The sequence below is a fragment of the Bubalus kerabau genome, chromosome 9, assembly GCF_029407905.1.
Source record: "Bubalus kerabau isolate K-KA32 ecotype Philippines breed swamp buffalo chromosome 9, PCC_UOA_SB_1v2, whole genome shotgun sequence".
NCBI classification, from domain to species: Eukaryota; Metazoa; Chordata; class Mammalia; order Artiodactyla; family Bovidae; genus Bubalus; species Bubalus kerabau.
Genome location: NC_073632.1, coordinates 39,840,069 through 39,854,985, shown reverse-complemented (window position 1 = coordinate 39,854,985; position 14,917 = coordinate 39,840,069). Strand labels below are relative to the sequence as shown.

Genomic DNA, 14,917 nt, shown 5'->3' with positions numbered 1-14,917 from the left:
ATTAATCCACAAGAGAAGTAGATACAACTCAAAAATATTTACTGACTTTCCCTACTATATAACAACATTTCTTGGCACATCACTATCTTCAGTGAATATTTATTAAGCTTTTATATTATGTGCAAAGGATTTATATTAAGGTTACATGAGATGAACAGTCTCTACAGCTAAGAAGCTTACAGTCAAATAAGAGAAACAAAAATAAATTGTTTGCAAATTTGTATTGTTAAGTATCGAATTAGAAGTAAGGAAAATAAATGTTAAGAGTAATTCAGAGCAAGGCAAACCTAAAAAGGTCCAGGTTGCTCAGGGCAATTCTTAGGAGGAGAGACATAAGTTGAGTATTAAAAGAAGACTTTTAAGAAGGATTTGATGCTGAACACAGAAAACACAAAGTAACTGTTCCTGCTCTTTGGAACCTTATACCCAACCTTACACTAGGAGGTCTGTAACTGATAACTGAACTAAACTGCATCAAAAGTGCAATCAACCAAAAAAGTGTTGGATGGGCAGCTAAAATGACAGGATATTAAAAGGGAAGTTTCTGCTGAGAACCATAGACAACTGACATTCCAAAGCAGGTGCCAGAACATTCTCAATATTTCCAAAGGAGGCAGTGTAAAGGGTTGAGATGTGCTCCCTCCTACCCTCAACACTAGTGAGAGGAGCTTCATGGGAAGTACGGGTTGAGGCTGGAGAAGAGTTCATCCAGGGGAGCTAGGGATAGGAACAAGTACCCTTGCCTGCACTTGTGGAGAGGGGAGGAGATGGATGCCTGCCTCTCATCTAAAGCCTAGAGGAAAAGGCTTTGATGGGACTACTTGAAGAGCTTGATATGTGTCTCAAGCACTTTGAACAACATACTGAACTGGCACCTGATTCATCCCTGGAAATTCTAAAGGGTAAGAAGCTGGATGAAGAGGCACATGAGAACAAAAGAGAGACGGCTGAATTGGGGCCACTTCCAGAGTTCCTCTGGACAAACAACGACTGATGCTTCTGGACCAGTGTGGGTCCTATGAGACAGAGAGAGAGCAAGCTGGGGTGATGTCATCCGGGTCCAACACAGGGGGTGACCCGGAGCTTGAACAGATCTTGGCAAAATGAACACGATGGTCCTGCCAGATCCAAGAAGCTGAGGAGGACATAAAAAACCAGCCAGAATATAGATGCTTTCTCACTGTCAAACAATGGGAGGCGAGCAGCTGACATGGGAGGCAGAGGATCCACAGGCAAAAGAAAGAACGTTCAACACCCGCCAAGTCTACAACAGCACTGAAGTTAAATCACCAGGCACTACTCAAGCATGAGTGAGTGAGTTGCTGCTCCTCTTTCTTCTCTTCCCTTCTTCCTTGTCCAGCTTGGGAGGGATGAGAAACTAGGACTGGCAAGTCAAAGGAGAAACAGAAAAGCCCAGTCAGAAGGAAAAAAAATCCTCGATTATTGTCTTCCCCCTTGCAATGGGCAGAGCTAGGAAGTGGGCATGGGGGAGAAGCTTCATCTTTAACTCAGGTTCAGTTTGGGGCTTTAATTTGTTGGCACTAGACATTTTAATAACCAAATTGAGATTTTTGTGACTTAGTTACTGGAGGACAATTTGCATTATCTCAAAGCAACCAGAAAAGTCAAGTTTATCCATAAACTGAAAGGGACAGTGAATGACATAAATAAAGCCATTTTAGCATGTCATCCCACAAGCCCTGCTTCTCAACCGAACGCACTAAAAGAGTCAACAAGGGGGAGAGCAGAGAAGTACACAAATGTGATCTTATAAAACGTAACTCAGCCCATCCAGCTTCTCTATCTTGAGATGGCTCAGTTATTAACAATTCCAGAAATCTGCCACAACAGGACTCGGGAATCTAACAGTACTTTTTAAAATTTGGCATGAGCGACCACAATATAATAGACTCACTTTAAAAAGCAGAGACTGTCTTGTTCCCTGATGTATCTCTAACACGTAGCGAAGCGCCCTTACATAAAAGATGCTTAAAGAACTGCTGTGTTCTTTCCATGTGATGGCCAGGTTAGGTTCTTAGAATCTGAACAAATTCTGTTAAGATGTGTTTAGAGATGTTTTAGTTAAATGTATGTTACTATGTAACATACTGTGTAATGTTATAATGTAGATTACTTTCATCCTTCTTTTGTTGTCAGCCAAATCTCTGAAAAATGCAAATGAATACTGTATTTTTAACACTGTACTACAAAAACAGAGAGCAAATGTGACTATTTTAAGCTCTGATATTCAAATACTGGAAAAATTACTATATACATTTAAAGAGTTTAGCAGAAAACCCACAAAGAAATATAGTATCACACAATGCCATTAATGCAGGATGATTTATTTTTAAAAGAAATTGCATTTAAAAAGTATATTAGCCAGTATTTTACTAATACTTTGTTTACTGGTATATTTGTCTTTTCAGTGACAGCCTGAATTAAGGGCCTACTACCTTAGTTACAGTATCATCATCTCTCTTTTAAAGATTAAAAAACTAAAGCCCAGAAGTTAATGACTTGCCCAAGGTCATACTACTAGTAAATGGTAGAATAGGCATTTTAACTCAAGACAGTATGTCAGATTCCCAAGCCATGCTAACAATAAGGCTGAAGAGGTAAGTTCTGTTGACTCATTTCCAAAAGAAATGAAACCCTATTTTAATGGTTATCTTTATAATGTCTGATTCTGAAATATAAGCTATTGTCAGGTCAGTTCACCATGGTTCTATTAACATATACCTCTATTGATGTGATTTTCTTAGTAAACTTATAGCAGACACCAATAAAATTTCTGTATTTGATAGGAAGGTAAAATATACCTTGCATGCCATTTTGGGGATTTAATGAGTCATTCCTTATCCTGACAAAATGTCAAACAAGGCTTTTTAGATGAATCATGTATCTGCATTTAGTTAAATGGCTCAATCTATAAGTTTTCAAAGAGCAAATACGACCAAGGATTTGGCCAACTGTAGTTTAGGATCATCCTTTTCTGGTGAGCTTTTTCCTAGTTTAGTAAAAGTTGATATATTACTCATCATTCTTACGGAATTTACAGAAAGTGTGAAAGAAAGGAAGTGAAGTTGCTCAGTTGTGTCCGACTCTTTGTGACCCCATGGACTGTAGCCCACCAGGCTCCTCCGTCCATGGGATTCTCCAGGCAAGAATACTGGAGAGGGTTGTCATTTCCTTCTTCAGTGAATCTTCCCGACCAGGGATCTCCTGCATTGCAAGCGGATTATCAACTGAGTTATCAGGGAAGCCCATAGTTATAGGATTTGGGCTCCTCTTTCCATGGAATTCTCTAGGCAAGAATACTGGAGTAGGTTGCCATTCTCTTCTCCAGGGGATCTTCCCAACCTAGGGATTGAACCTGGGTCTCCTGCACTGCAGGCAGATTCTGTACCATCTGAGCCACCAGGGAAGCCCACAATAAGTGTATTTGACTATAAAATCGACAGTTTCCAAACTGGTACATAAAGGCAGCAGGTCTTAAGTGTATGTTTCAGAAACTGAAGGGTGTTGACTGAAAGAGTCCTATAATCAGGCTGCTTCATTCTCCTGCCTTGTTTTAGAAATAGAGGTGAAGAGACCCAGGTGGGATATTTCAGTGTTAATCAGCGGTTCTCCACCCTGGATGATCCCTGCCCACCTCTCCCCCAGGAACATTTGGCAATGCTTGGAGACAAGTTTATTGCCGCTATTGTGTTTGCATGTGGGGGGACTACACCTACCGGGTAGCACCAGGGATGGTATCTTCCTGTATAATACACAGTACAGCCCTGCCCACTCCCAGCAAGGAATTATTCAGTCTAAAGTGTCAGCAGTGCGGAGGTTGAGAAACTCTAGTAGAAGAGATTAAATGTCTGAGGCCCTGAGCAGAGAGGGCGGCCTGAGTGTTTAGAGACTGTAACTCTAAAAGCTAAATCAGACAGTCCCTGTAATACTCAGTCAAGATTAGATGTAGCACTCAAGCAGTGCTGCGAGCACTGGCAGCGGGCAGCCTCCTGCTTTGTTAGATCTGAGGTGGGGAGTGCAAAGAACTTCTATTAATACTCCCACCTTTCACAGTCGTGATTTTTTTTTCCTGATAAAAGAACAGGAAATTTAAAAAGCCTAAGTAAAAAGAAAAGTAGTTTGCTAGAGAGAAAAGAAACTTCTTTTGTTAAACTGTACACAGTTCTACTACCAACTTCCTGAATGTTTCTATGACTTACAGCAGGGCTCCAGACAGTTACAACCTAAAATAAAAATAATGGCTGTTTTGAACATACAGTAAGAGAAAATCAGAATAAATAAATATGTATGTATCTGGACCGGAAGTATTCTAAAGACCAAACATGATTTCAGGAAGCCTAGCTTTTAGCTCCCAAATGTGTAAATGCCCTGATGGAATACTACTTTTTCCTTCTTGGGCTTTTCCTTTTCTGAATCTGGGAACCCTCAGTTACAAGAGAAAACAGTAAAAACTGAACACACAGCAACCTCTGAAATGGTGCTGACATAAAACAAAAACCAAATACTAACAAACAAAACTTCCCCAGATGTTGCCTTGCTCTTTTCGTGGGTGAGTTTTACAATTAGGCTGTTGTACCTTTCCCTTTGCTCTTCCATTTGATCTCTCATGCTTTAGTCCTTTCCATTATTCTTTTCTACTCTCAATCACATTTCTTCACCAAAATATTTTTACCTTGTCATTCATTTTAACTTCCATTTCCTTCTTTCCCTCTCTTTCAACTCTGTCTTACTTCACCCTCTCAAAAGTGCCAACTAGTAATGGAATTATATAATGAGAATTTTGGAGTTCAATCAGACTTGAGAGATTTTTTCTAGCAGCAAACTCCACCATGCCCACCTGTCTTCACATATCAACGCTCCTAACATGTGGTTAGCCAACTCCGCTTAAACACTAAACTGAGGTCCATCACTTCTACTAGCTTCCAGAAACCACGGATAGGGATCACTTCTCACCTGATGGATATTGAAAAACTTATCATGAGATCTAAACAGAGCAATGTAATTAATCTAAATTGCTTCTGCTCCACAGAAACCAACGTTTCTCATTAACAACCTTTACTCAACTAGGAAAAAACTCACCAGCCAAGGACGACCCCAAACTACAATTGGCCAAATCTACCGGCGTTATTTGCTTTTTGAAAACTATCTTCTGATAAACTGAACCATTTAACTCAATGCAGACACATGATGCATCTGAAAAGCTTTGACTTTCTATCGGTATAAGGAATGACTCATTAAATCCCGAAAATGACACGCAAGGTATGTTCCCCCCTTAACGACGTAACCAATAAAAGATACTGACGAATTTCGAAGACTCGAGGTCATGTTGGGTAAATACGGTACTGTGCTTCATACAGTACAGTAGTGTAAAGCCTCGTGGAGCCTTGGTACATGCACGAGAGCAAAAGTAAAGTGATTTCTCATTCTGCAGTTAAAGAAGGAGATCCTAATTTGTTCCGTGCTGGCTTATCCCAGGATAGCAGGGTGCAAAGCCCCATAAACCCAGCCGTGCCGTCGGGTTTAGTTTAGCTTTCATTAACATCACCGGCATTGCACCGAAGTTTGAACGGTTCTAGGAGCTAAGTCTCTGGCCGTGGTTTCCAGAGCAGCCCCCTTACAACTCGCCCCAGGCGCGGGGCGCGCAGCCTCCCAGGCGGGCAGGTGGGCCCCGCGCTGCCGCGCACAGGGTCTCCGCCTTGCCCACCCGCGGCCGCGCCCATACCTTGGTGAGCTGGGCGATCTTCTTGCTCATTTTCAGGTGCATGTCCTGGCTGTAGTCCATGCAGTGCCCCGCCTGCTGCCCGGCGGCCGGCGAGGGGACGAATTTGGCCGCCGAGCCGCCGTAATAGTGCTGCTGCCAGCTCATGCCCGGGGTCGCCATCTTCCCGGCAGACCCCGGCCAGGGCGCGGGTGCCCGCGCTCGGGGGGCGGCCCGCCGAGCCTCGGCTACTGGGACGCAGGAGCCCGGGCGGCCGCTTCCGGACCCGACACCCGGCCGCGACCGCCGGCCGCGGCCGCCCGCACCCACCCGCCCGCGATCTCCCGGTCACCGCCGTCCAGGGACGGGGGCGGCCCCGCCGGCCCGAAGCCGCGGGCGACTCGGGCGCGGGGCAGATGCCCGGGTCCGGAGGCGGCCCGGCGGGGCCCGATCAGCTCTCGCCCGCTCTTCAGCTCGCGCCAGGCGGGAGCGACGCGGGCAGCGTGGCCCCGCAGGTTCCGCTCCCACTGGGACCCGGGACCCAGCGAGACAGCCGCCGCGGGGCTTGCGGAGGGAGGAGGAGCCAGGGCGGGCTGCTGCGGGGGGAGGCGGGGACAAGGAGGAAGCCGCGGGAGCCGCGGAGCCGCCGTTACCAGGACGCGCGGCCCGCGGAGCGCGCGGGGCGGCGACGTCATTTCCCCGCAGCCAAGCTCCGCCCCGCGCCGCCGTGGGCCCCGCAGCCTCGCAGCAGGTGCGGGCGCTTTTGGCCGGGCCGGCAGCCAGGGTTTCCCCCGCAGCTGGGGCCGATCTCCACCCCGCCCCAGCTGCCGCCCGCCTGAGTTAAGTCCCGTGTGCTGCGTGGGCCGGAGAAGACGGGGCCGTGGTGACCTTCGGTGTGCCGAACGCGTGCAGACTTACCCAGCCTTTCCACGTGCATCATCGCGTCCCCTGGGCCCAAGTGGCTCTTCCCCAAGAAGAGCGGCAAACTCACATCCAGCTCGCTCCCAACCATGGCCTCAGCACCAGAGACGTGCATGATGAAGTCGTGGGAAATCCAATACCCCCGACCCAGACCTGTGCTTCAGAACTCACACCAATGTGATTGTTACAGTGTCTTAGGCTGACCTACTACGTGCCAGGCACTGGCCTTCATTCAACACCTAGTGTCTGTGAGTGGAGAGGACACACCTCATCAATTCGTATAGCATTGCATCACCACACTTCCCCAGTCTAATGGAGCTCCAGACAATTATATATGAAATCTACTTGGCTGCAAGTAAAGAGAAAAACAAAAGCTGGAACAAGATGTCAGCTCCTTAAGGACTTGAGGCTGGGCCAAAATGTTCATTACTTGTGCATTTCACCTTACCAAATGTGTTGTTGTCGTTTAGTCACGCAGTCCTGACGGACACTTTTGCGACCCTATGGACTGTAATCCTCCTCTGTCCATGGGATTTCCCAAGCAAGAATACTGGAGTAGGTTGCCATTTCCTTCTCCAGGGGATCTTTGGAACCCAGGGATAGAACCCACCTCTCCTGCGTCGGCAGGCGGATTCTTTACCACTAAGCCACCAAGGAAGCCCACTAAATGTATTATTTCCTACTAATTATCTCCTAACATCTCTACTGCAGATCAAAAAAAAAAACTTTTAAGTGTGTCCTGTGTTCAAGTAAATCAGTCGTTTTAGGGCATTCTTAACACAAGTTTTTAAAATACAGAATTCTACCTATTTAAAAAATCTATTCTCATGCAGTTTTGCCAGACTGAATCCACTCCTGTTATAACATGTAATTTCTCTTTAGTAGGAAACTTGGTGTTTGTTGCTCAGTTCAGTCGCTCAGTCATGTCCGACTCTTTGCAACCCCATGGGCTGCAGCAAGCCAGGCCTCCTTTGTCCATCACCAACTCCCAGAGTTTACCCAAACTCATGTCCATCCAGTCAGTGATGCCATCCAACCATCTCATCCTCGCTCGTCCCCTTTTCCTCCTACCTTCAATCTTCCCCAGTATCAGGGTCTTTTCCAATGAGTCTGTTCTTCACATCAGGTAGCCAAAGTATTGGAGTTTCAGCTTCAATATCAGTCCTTCAATGAACAAGCAGGACTGATCTCCTTTAGGATGGACTGCTTGGATCTCCTTGCAGTCCAAGGGACTTTCAAAAGTCTTATCCAACATCACAATTCAAAAGCACCAATTCTTCAGCGCTCAGTTTTCTTTATAGTCCAGCTCTCACATCTATACATGACTACTGGAAAAACCATATCCTTGACTAGATGGACCTTTGTTGGCAAAGTAATGTCTCTGCTTTTGAATATGCTATCTAGGTTGGTCATAACTTTCCTTCCAAGTAGTAAGTGTCTTTTAATTTCATGGCTGCAATCACCATCTGCAGTGATTTTGGAGCCCCAAAAAATAAAGTCTGCCACTGTTTCCACTGTTACCCCATCTATTTGCCATGAAGTGATGGAACTGGATGCCATGATCTTTGTTTTCTGAATATTGAGCTTTAAGCCAACTTTTTCACTCTCCTCTTTCACTTTCATCAAGAGGTTTTATTAGTTACTCTTCACTTTCTGCCATAAGGATGGTGTCATCTGCATATCTGAGGTTATTGATATTTCTCCCAGCAATCTTGATTCCAGCTTGTGTTTCTTCCAGTCCAGCGTTTCTCATGATGTACTCTGCATATAAGTTAAATAAACAGGGTGACAATATACAGCCTTGACAAACTCCTTTCCCAATTTGGAACCAGTCTGTTGTTCCATGTCCAGTTCTAACTGTTGCTTCCTGACCTGCATATAGGTTTCTCAAGAGGCAGGTCAGGGGGTCTGGTATTCCCATCTCTTGAAGAATTTTCCACAGTTTGTTGTGATCCACACAAAGCCTTTGGCATAGTCAATAAAGCAGAAATAGATGTTTTTCTGGAACTCTCTTGCTTTTTCGATGATCCAACAGATGTTGGCAATTTGATCTCTGTTTCCTCTGCCTTTTCTAAAACCAGCTTGAACATCAGGAAGTTCACGGTTCACGTATTGCTGAAGCCTGGCTTGGAGAATTTTAAGCTTTACTTTACTAGCGTGTGAGATGAGTGCAATTGTGTGGTAGTTTGAGCATTCTTTGGCATTGCCTTTCTTTGGGATTGGAATGAAAACTGACCTTTTCCAGTCCTGTGGCCACTGCTGAGTTTTCCAAATTTGCTCGAATATTGAGTGTTCAGTTGTGTCCAACTCTTTGGGATCCCATGGACAGTAGCCTTCCAGGCTCCTCTGTCCATGGGATTCTCCAGACAAGAATACTGGAGTAGGTTGCCATTCCTTTCTCTAAAGAATCTTCCCAACCCCTGGGAATTGAACCCCGGGTCTCCTGCTTTGCAGGCAGATTCTTTACCATCTGAGCCACCAGGGAAACCCAGCATGCAACTAAGGACCATTTAGATCTGAGATTGTTAACAAATCCAACTGAGGCAGTATTAACAGTATTTGTGACAAAATCGAAGCCTACAAGGTGAAGGTGGCTTAGTATCTTGAAATACTTCTGGAACTGTTGGAATTCCAGAAAAGAAGCTTGGCTTCTGAAATTGGCTTCCTTTTCCCCCAGATGCTAGGTACTCAGCCCTCCCCCTAATAGAACTTTCATAAAATAAGTTGTCTAGTTCCAAGTTTCTGAATGGAGCAGCTGGCCAGAAACAAATATTATGCAAATGTTGCTCCTTTCTTAAGCTCTAATGATTAAATGAAATTAAAGAGAATTAGGAGGTGGGTTATTTCATCAAATTCTAGGCATGGAAGATTCACAATCATTTAGAACCCTCATGTCCTTTACATTCTGTGTAGAAGTATGTGCTCCAAGTGCTCCCTAAGTTTTCCTAAATTTTTGTAACTAAGTCTTGCTAGGGCAAAGAAGAACACAGGACTGGAAATAAGACCAAGGTGTCGCCTTAGCTGAGTCAACAATCTTGTTCATCCGTCAAGTGCCTCCTCTGAAAAGATAGTTATCAACCTCTTCCTGGCCTAACTTGGAGTTAGTAGTTGCAACTTGGCTCACTGGTAATTTACTCTGAACCCCATCGCAAGAGTTCCCACCATCACTAGACAATATAGCCAGCTCCATAGACACCCAGTGTCATTCTGTGCATTTAGTAGTTTTACCTGACCACAATAAAATGGGTCATCTAATATAGAATTCTATTTAATTATAAAGAATACATAGAAAAAAAAGACTAATATAACACACTCACAATCTCATCACCAGATTCACACTTCTTACAAAATCTACTGAAGGAGTTGTGCATTAGGAGAGAAAACAGGAAAAGCTAGTTAGGCAACAAATCTTTTTTTGGTACATGTTTCTCTCGTGAGGTGATTTATGCAGAAATATTTCTCAAAAGCCTGTTGTGTGCTAGGTGCTGCTTTAGGTGCTGAGGCTGTAATGAGCACCAAGGATCAGTCTCTGCTCTCAAGAAGTTATCTGTCTAGTGGGAAAAACAGACAAGTAGTAAGGCGCAACACAGTGTGGTAAGTGCTGATTAAAGGAACTCACAAGAAGGACACTTATCCCAGCTTTGGAGTCTCAGAGAAGGCTTCACACACATGAAAGGTCATGTCTGAGTGGACCCCTGAAGGATGAGTTCTTCAGATAAAGAGAGTTAGCAGATGTGGACTGCTGGCTCTGAGGACTGGAAGGGCAAAGCCCCAGGGGCGACAGAGGGCATAACCCACTTAGGGAACAGCAAGCCGTGTGGAATGGATGAAGCAAAGAGTTTGATGGGATGTCAAAATATGAGGCGGAGTATATAGCAAGATTATTCATGAAGGAGAACTTATTTGCCTTGTTGAGGAGGCTGGGACTTTATCCAAAAGGAAATGAAGAGCCACTGAAAGACTTTAAACAGGTGACTAAAATAATCAGATTTGCACTGTATTAATGTAATTCTTTGACTGTGGAAAATGGGTTACATGGGCAACTTGGTAGACATGGAGGCTAGTTAGTGGGAGGCTATCGGACTTATTCAGGTGAGAGAGAATAAAAGAAATGGATGGATCTGAAACAACCATAAGGTCAAACAGGACACTGGGACTGAGCAGGAGAGAGTAGTCAAGGGCTCCCCCTGAGACGGGGACCAAAGTAGGAGGGAGAGGTGGGGGAAGGTTATAAATTCAGGGTAGAACATATTATCTTTGAGATACCTATGGGACATCTAAGTGGAGATAACTCAGTTTCAAGTGAATACAGAATAAGAGAGGTAATGAGAGTAATCAAATTTGAATACAACAAGAGAAGGTAAGTACTGCTTAAAAGAGAAGACCAGAAAAGAAGCATCAGTGTAGGTGGGTTGTCATCTACAACATGATAGAACTTGTCCTCGAGGAGGAGTCATAACCCAAGGCTGCAAGCATCAGGCCCAAGGGAATGATACCTGAGAAGCGGACTCTTAGTAATGCAGAGCTTGGGCACAGCAGGGGTAGAGGCTGGTGCAGGCAACAGTCACTGAAAGCGCATAGAGGAATGAGCTGAAAGTAAAAAAATAGTGAGGACTAGAGCTGGAGAAGGCAATGGCACCCCATTCCAGTACTCTTGCCTGGAAAATCCCATGGACAGAGGAGCCTGGTGGGCTGCAGTCCATGGGGTCGCTAAGAGTTGGACACGACTGAGCGACTTCATTTTGACTTTTCACTTTCATGCATTGGAGAAGGAAATGGCAACCCACTCCAGTGTTCTTGCCTGGAGAATCCCAGGGACGGGGGAGCCTGGTGGGCTGCCGTCTATGGGGTTGCACAGAGTCGGACACGACTGAAGCGACTTAGCAGCAGCAGCAGCAGAGCTGGGACAGAACTTCAAGTCCAAGGCTCTTGTTTCACACATATTGAACATCAGAAAGGTTGAGTTGCACAGATTTTAAAAGCCAGTTAAAGCTAGAATTATGACCTAGATGTTTTAAACCCCAGCTCTCTCTGGTTTACAGTAATTTAAAGTTATTTATCAAAGAATCTCTGTTCTGATATTCTCTTAACTAGACATTTCTTAGGCTAATATTTCCATACACTGATGTACCAATATGATTTGTATTTGCAATGATGTCTCAGAGGGTTGCAAATCCCCTCAACACTTTCTACACTGTTAGAAATGGTGGGAGAGGGAAGAAATAAGTGGCGGTGGTAGCAGCTGTAAAGGCCAATCGATGATGAAGCTACTCAGGCTCAGATGATTCCGTCCAGAAAGGGTTCTCATGAGTTACAACATGGTTATAAAATTTAGTAAACATTTATATTAACAACTGGTTGTTTTTTTTTTTTATTTTTCTCTAAAGTTTTCCAAATCATATATACCTCAGGCTCCGGAAAACCTAGATTAATCCCAGGCAGCAGTATGTAAAGTTAAGAATTCAATTGAGGGTTCGAGTGGAATATTACATGCAGTGGAATATTACCTAGTCATGAAAAAGAATGAAGTAATGCCATTTACAGCAACATGGATGAACCTGAAGATTATTGTATTATGTGAAGTCAGTCAAAGACAAATATCATGTATCATATGTGAAATCTTAAAAAATGGTACAAATGAACTTATTTACATAAGTGTCCAACTCTTTGAGACCCCCTGGACTTTAGCCCGCCAGGCTCCTTTATCCATGGAATTCTCCAGGCAAGAATACTAGAGAGCATAGCTATTCCCTCCTTCAGGGGATCTTCCCAACCCAGGGATCGAACCCAGGTCTCCTGCATTGCAGGCAGATCCTTTACCTTCTGAGCCACAAGGGAAGGCTTATTTAATGAACAGTTCATAACTATTTCTGAATTTTATTTTACCTTTAAAAAGTGTTGATTTGGCTGTGGCAGGTCTTAGTTGAGGCCCATGGGATCTTTAGCTGCAGTATGAGAATTTGTAGCATGTGGGATCTAGTTCCCTGACCAGGGATCAAACCACAGCCCCCTGCCTTGGGAGCACAGAGTCTTAGCCACTGGGCCACCAGGGAAGTCCATATTTCTGAATTTTAATTGTCTTCACTTCAGCCACCAAAAATATCATTAGTTTTTCCTTTATTAACAAAGTCAACTTTTTCTATAAACATCGTGATCAGCAGCTAACTGACTTATCAGTCTGCTTCATTTGAGTTTCTCCGAAAGCAGAGACTGAACCAGGTCGTTTACTTGGCAGGTGATTATGGGAGCCAGAGAAACTGACAGTAAGAAGGAAAAGCATTAGAGGATACATTATTGATCTGACTACCATTCTGATCAATTGGGACTCATTCCCCCTAAGGACCCTGAGGAACCGTGTAGAAAGCATGTCAGAATTTTCCCTCCCAAGGACAAAAGGCTGACATTTATCCACTATTTCCCTTCACTCATTGGTTGAGGGTGGCTCCCAGAGGAATTAACTGCTCAGTGTACCTGGTCATTCAGTATGAGTTTGGCTCCTGGGGCTTTGGAGAGAGCTGTTAGGAAGATGTGCAGCAGGCACTTGCCGGGTTCTAGGGCCTGTGGAGGAACTGTCCAGCACTTCTGCAGCTGAAATGAAAAGGCATGGGACACTAAAAGTATATGCTGTAGTCTACGACTTACACCTTTCAGAGCTATTCTTTTTGCCCTATGTAACAACCATTTTCTCACCAATTCTTTCAGTCATGACCAACTGCTAATTAATTTTCAAAAGGAGTTAAGGCAAGAGAGTTAGCATAGCAAACAGATGTCTCTTGCTGCAACCGGTCCAAAGGCCATAAATACATTCATCAGGTCCCTTCTTCACCATTCATTTCAGATTTTTCTTACCCTTAGCAAGCACTTTTGCTGGTCTAAATTACTTGCTTTGTAGGGAGACCCAGGCCTTCATCCTTAAGGTGTTTAGCCTTGTTCACGTCAGGCTGAGGTTGTCACAATTTTGCAAATGACACCACTCTTATGGCAGAAAGCAAAGAGGAACTAAAGAACCTCTTGAGGAAGGTGAAAGAGGACAGTGAAAAACCTGGCTTAAAATTTAACATTCAAAAAACTAAGATCATGGCACCTGGTCCCCTCGCTTCATGGCAAATGGATGGGGAAACAATGGAAACAGTGACAGACTTTATTTTCTTGGACTCCAAAATCACTGCAGATGGTGACTGCAGCCATGAAATTAAAAGACCATTTTCTCACCAATTCTTGGAAGAAAACCTTTGACAAACCTAGACAGCACATTAAAAAGCAGAGACAGTACTTTATAGACAAAGGTCCCTCTAGTCAAGGCCATGGTGTTTCCAGTAGTCACATATGGATGAGAGAGTTGGACTATAAAGAAAGCTGAACGCCGAAGAATTGATGTTTTTGAAGTGTGGTGTTGGAGAAGACTCTTGAGAGTTCCTTGGACTGCAAGGAGATCAAACCAGTCCATCCTAAAGGAAATCAGTCCCGAACATTCATTGGAAGGACTGATGCGGAGGCTGAAGCTCTAATACTTTGGCCACCTAATGCAAAAAGCTGACTCATTGGAAAAAAAAAAAAAAAAAAACCCTAATGTTGGGAAAGATTGAAGGCAGGAGGAGAAGGGAATGACAGAGGATGAGATGGTTGGATGGCATCACTGACTCAATGGACATGAGTTTGAGCAAGCTCCAGGAGGTGGTGAAGGACAGGGAGGCCTGGGGTGCTGCACTCCACGCGGTCACAAAGAGCTGGACATGGCTGAGTGACTGAACAAACAACAGCTTCGCTGGGCGTGGAAGGATGAGAAGAATCCCAGTAAACCTGCTGTGACCTAGAATTACTCCTCCTTACCTCCATTGTCTAGCAAAAATCCTAGGTGCTCATCATAATTAGATCAATTACCCTGCCGGCAAAAAAAGTGCCTCTTTTTTTGGCTGTGCTTCTTGAGGGATCTTACTTCCCAGACCAGGCCCCTGGCAGTGGAAACACAGAGTCCTAACTACTGGACTGCTGGGGAATTCTGGGGGGAAAAAAAAAAAGTGCCTTTATTTAACTGCTGAACTTACGGAATAAAGAGCCAAAGTGAGCTGATGGTAATCATAGGTGGTTTTGAGAAACTCTTACTGTGTCCCCTGTGGTGGGGGTTTAGTCACTAAGTTGTGTCCAACTCTTGCGACCCTGTGGATTGTAGCCCGCCAGCCTCCTCTATCCATGGGATTCTCCAGGCAAGAATACTAGGGTTGGTTGCCATTTCCTTCTCCAGGGGATCTTCCTGACTCAGGGATTGAACCTGGGTCT

At 44.5% G+C, this 14,917-nt stretch overlaps 1 protein-coding gene across 6 annotated transcripts in view; it reads right to left on the bottom strand.

The window, feature by feature from the left end:
- The window catches only part of FAM184A (family with sequence similarity 184 member A), a 124,655-nt gene extending 118,730 nt beyond the window's left edge, over positions 1–5,925 (bottom strand). For 2 of the 6 annotated variants that reach the window (XR_008698076.1, XM_055535057.1), the window contains exon 1: positions 5,744–5,925. Coding sequence is in view for 5 of the 6 variants with exons in the window: in XM_055535057.1 (XP_055391032.1) it covers positions 5,744–5,902 (159 nt within the window). In the remaining variant the exon portion in view is untranslated. The remainder of the gene's footprint in view (positions 1–5,743) is intronic. The other 4 variants (XM_055535055.1, XM_055535056.1, XM_055535053.1 and 1 more) reach the window with 4 other exon arrangements.
- Positions 5,926–14,917: the final 8,992 nt, after the last annotated feature.